Source organism: Nicotiana sylvestris, chromosome 11 (assembly GCF_000393655.2).
Source record: "Nicotiana sylvestris chromosome 11, ASM39365v2, whole genome shotgun sequence".
In the NCBI taxonomy this organism is placed as follows: Eukaryota; Viridiplantae; Streptophyta; class Magnoliopsida; order Solanales; family Solanaceae; genus Nicotiana; species Nicotiana sylvestris.
Genome location: NC_091067.1, coordinates 166,655,271 through 166,659,428, shown reverse-complemented (window position 1 = coordinate 166,659,428; position 4,158 = coordinate 166,655,271). Strand labels below are relative to the sequence as shown.

Here is a 4,158-nt window from a genome sequence, read left to right as displayed (position 1 = left end):
GGTAGCATCAATTAGTTAATCTATGTGTGTTAATGGAAAAGAATCTTTAGGGCAAGCTTTATTCAGATCAGTATAATCTACACAAACTCGCCACTTACCATTCTTTTTAGGTACTACAATAGTATTAGCCAACCAATCTGGATACTTTACCTCGCGGATTGATCTGATTTTTAAAAATATTTTCACCTCATCTTGAATCACCTGGTTCTTGAAGGAGCCTTGCTTCCTTTTCTTTTGTTTGACAGGTTGGTATGATGGATCTTTATTTAATTTGCGGGTTATAACCTTCGGTGGTATACCTATCATATCTGAATGGGACCAAGCAAAATAATCTGCGTTAGCCTTTAAAAATTCAATCAACTTACATTTTATTTCTGGGTTGAGGTTGGTTCCAATGTAGACTTTTCTGTCTGGCCAATGTACAAATTGAACCACAGCTTCTAGTTCCTCGATTGTTGTTTTGATATTTTCATTTTCTTCTGGTTCTTGAATAGTATCGGGCCTCGAATCTACATCTGTTTGCCCACCTTCAATTGAGGTTCGTGTTGCTGCGTCCTCAACTGAGTTCTGTGATTGCTATTTTTCGTCACTTTTTATGTTTGAATATGCCACAGAATTAATGTTTCGTGAAGCTTGTTGGTCACTACGGATTTGTCGTATCCCCTATTGTGATGGAAACATGATAACTTGATGCAAGGTAGATGGAACATTGTCCGTTTCGTGAATCCATGGTCTGTCAAGAATCATATTGTAAGCTATATCCATTTCTACCATATGAAACTTCGTATCTTTGACCACTTCTTCTGCGAATGTCATCAGTATTATCTCCCCTATTGTTACGACGCTCGAGCTGTCAAAGCCAGACAAGGTGTGTGCCTTAGGTATCATCTTATCATTGGCTTGCATCTCGATTACCACTCTTAACAGAATGATATTCACGAAACTACCTGGATCAATCAAAACTCGTTTTACATAAGTGTCGTGTACAAGTAAAGATATTACCAGTGTATCATTATGCGGGGTTAGCACGCCATCTGCATCAGCATCATCAAATGTAATACTATATTCTTCCAAAACCTGTCAAACTCGTTTCCCGTGTGTAACTTTTATTTTTGACACCTTCCTCGATGCCATATATGTTATGCCATTGATCTCTTCTCCTCCACTTCTCCTGCCTATTCTTCATATATGCCTGGTTTCCCTTTTCAATAAATAATTCAGTTAAATATCCTTGTTTTAATAAATATTCTACTTTATCTTGCAGCAATCTGCAATCCGCCATTTTGTGACCATGATCGTTGTGAAACTCATGCCAAAATCAGGATTTTTCCTGTTTGGGTTTGATCTCATTTCCTTTGGCCACCGTACCTTGTCTCCCATGCACCTTAAAACAGCTACCAACTCGGAGGTGCTAATATTAAAACTGTAACCGCCGATCTTTGCCTTTGAGCTCTTGTCATCATCTCGTGTCTCTCGCATGTTTCGTTCTTTTCTGAACCTTGATGATCAACCTAATTCTTTATCTCTTAATCTGTGATCGTACATTGGGTTTTCCTGTTTACAACACAAGTCTCTTCCTACTGGTCCCATGTAAGGCTCGTACCTATTTTAGCTGAACCTTTTTTCGGTTTAAGCTCATCTTGAGCTCACCCTTTCATCTTTTTGAGACTGAATGATGGTATTTTCTTCTATCCGTAGTTTTGTGATGTATTTGTTATAAACATCATTCCAAGAAGTTGCTGGAAATTCTTGTAAACTTTCCTTAAGTCTCATCATGGCTTCTGAGCTTTTTTCGTTTAAATTACTGGCAAAGGCCATAGCCTCTCAATTATCAGGTACACGTGGCAACACCATCCTCTCACGCTGGAACCCGTCTACAAATTCCCTAAGCAACTTTGTATCTCCTTGTTTTGTTTTGAAAATGTCTTCCATTCTTTTTCAATTTTTTGAGCTCCCGAGTGTGCTTTGATAAATGAATATGCAAGCTCAGCAAAAGAATATATAGAATTTTTGGGTAAAAGAGAATACCATGTTAATGCTCCATTCGTGAGCATTTCTCTGAACTTTTTGACTAGTACTGATTCAGTTTCTTGTTTGGTCAAATCGTTGCCTTTTACGCCAGTTTTAAATACGGTTACGTGATCCCGTGGATCAGTTGTTCCATCATATTTTGGAATATCGAGCATCTTGAATTTCCTTGGAATTGGTAAAGGAGCGGCACTTGGCTTCCAAGGTTGTTGAGAGTATTTGTCTATATTTATTCCCTTGATTATAGGTGGCACTCCAGGTATCTATTCTATGTGATCGCTCTGCTCCTTGAGCTGTTTCTGCAAGGTTAGTACTAAATTCTGTAAATCAGAATTGACTGGGTTACCTGAGCCTCCATCACGAGTTTCGTTCGGAGTTCCTCCACTGCCTGAGTTAGAGAGTCCTGAGCGAGGATTTTCCACTGTGTTGTTGTTTGGAGTTAGTGTTGGTGGTGCAACACCTGGAAGCTGGTTAACAAAAGCTTGAAGAGTGTTACTGACCTGTTGGGCGATTAATTTTTTCAAAGCTTCATCAATAGCTTGGTTATTTTCAAACTGATCATTTGTATTCGATTCAGATCCGTCAGGAGTCCCCCCTCGGGATTGCTGAGGAGAGTTTCGTGGCGATGGAACTAGAGTTCCATCACCTTGTTGATTTTCCTATCGTTGTTGATTTTCTTGGTATTGTAAATCTTGTTGGTTGTTGTCGTTGACATTCGACATGATTGTTTTGACAAGAGAGTTAATTTGGAAAGTAAAAGATTGTCAGATTCCCGGTAACGGAACCAATTTGTTCAACTATAAAATAAGGATTTAGGTCAAAACTTAATTTTAGAAGAACTCGGGTTACTGATAATCAAATATGGAACAAATAAAAGAACTGACTTAAACGATAGCTAAGTAAGTAAGAAAGGCAAAGTAAATCAGTGTATTTCAATAATATTCTATGTCCCTTTACAAATGTTATTTCTCTCCTTTTATAGTTATTTTTTAAGTACTACGTTTCTTTCCTCTCATAATGGAGCCATAATGAGCATTTAATGGCATTATTACAACATTATAATTGATAATCGTAATTGTTTTGTGAAGATTCCGTAATTTTTTCCATAATCGACACTCATTAATTACGGATAATACGTATCTGTACTTTTTGCTATCTAGGTTCATTCCTCCGATGTCTCTTCAAATTGTCCAGAGATCCAAGTAACTGTTCCTTCCTATTTTCTTGAATCTTCGCCCGTACCAATTAAGGCTCATGTCTCTTTAAATATTCTTTGATAGTTGTCATTCTTTCATTGATCCACATGTCTTGACATGTCAGTACATAATTAATTCCATATGTTAACTTGATTTTTCCCAATACAGTGAAGACTTGTTTCGGTTCTGCTGCATTTTGGCAGACTAGTTGCTTCCATCTACTATTGGAACACCTCCTCTCAGTCTTTTATAATCAGTTGAGGTTTGGAATTTACACCTGTAGATCAGTATAGAATGGTCACCTAGTTATTGCCGATGCTTCGTCACAATCATGATCTTCCTAACCATCCAAGAAGCCTGTGTAGTTATTTGCATAGTGTCAATTCTAAATTAAAATGAAAGTATATACCACCAACATAAATATAAATAATTCATATATGTACAAGATACATATACTCCATGATATTTTTTTTATACAAACAGACGATCAACAAAAATTAATATTTTTCATTAGTTAGCAGTGTTTTATGGGTGCAGGATAAGAGGTGAACTCCTTACTTTGTCTTTTTATTTCATTTAATTTATGCGTCACAACAAGGGAGAGCGAAGCTTGACGATCGAAGTAACAAGAATGTGTTTATTGGTATGATATGAGTTCAAAAGGCTACAAGTTATACAACCCAAGCAGCGGCAAGATGGTGGTGAGTCGTGATGTTGAATTTGATGAAGAATTGGCATGGAATTGGGAAGTTCTGGAAGAAACTTCATATGATTTTCTTCCAATATTTTGGTGATGAAGAAGAACTAGAGACCGCGTAACATGTGCAAGATGCAACTCCACCTTCTTCACCAACTAATGTTGCATCTCCTTCTTCTCAAGAAAGTTCAAATGAACAACCGTAAATGACGAGGAGCATTCAATAGCTCTATGATG

At 37.3% G+C, this 4,158-nt stretch overlaps 1 protein-coding gene across 1 annotated transcript; it reads right to left on the bottom strand.

Annotated features, from left to right (window-relative positions):
- Positions 1 to 663: 663 nt before the first annotated feature.
- On the bottom strand, positions 664 to 1,479 carry LOC104231504 (uncharacterized). Its single transcript, XM_009784516.1, has 2 exons — positions 1,369 to 1,479; positions 664 to 1,077 (listed from the first exon to the last, which is right to left on the bottom strand). The coding sequence occupies exons 1-2, from the start codon at positions 1,477 to 1,479 to the stop codon at positions 664 to 666; spliced, it is 525 nt and encodes a 174-aa protein (XP_009782818.1).
- Between the last annotated feature and the right edge of the window lie 2,679 nt (positions 1,480 to 4,158).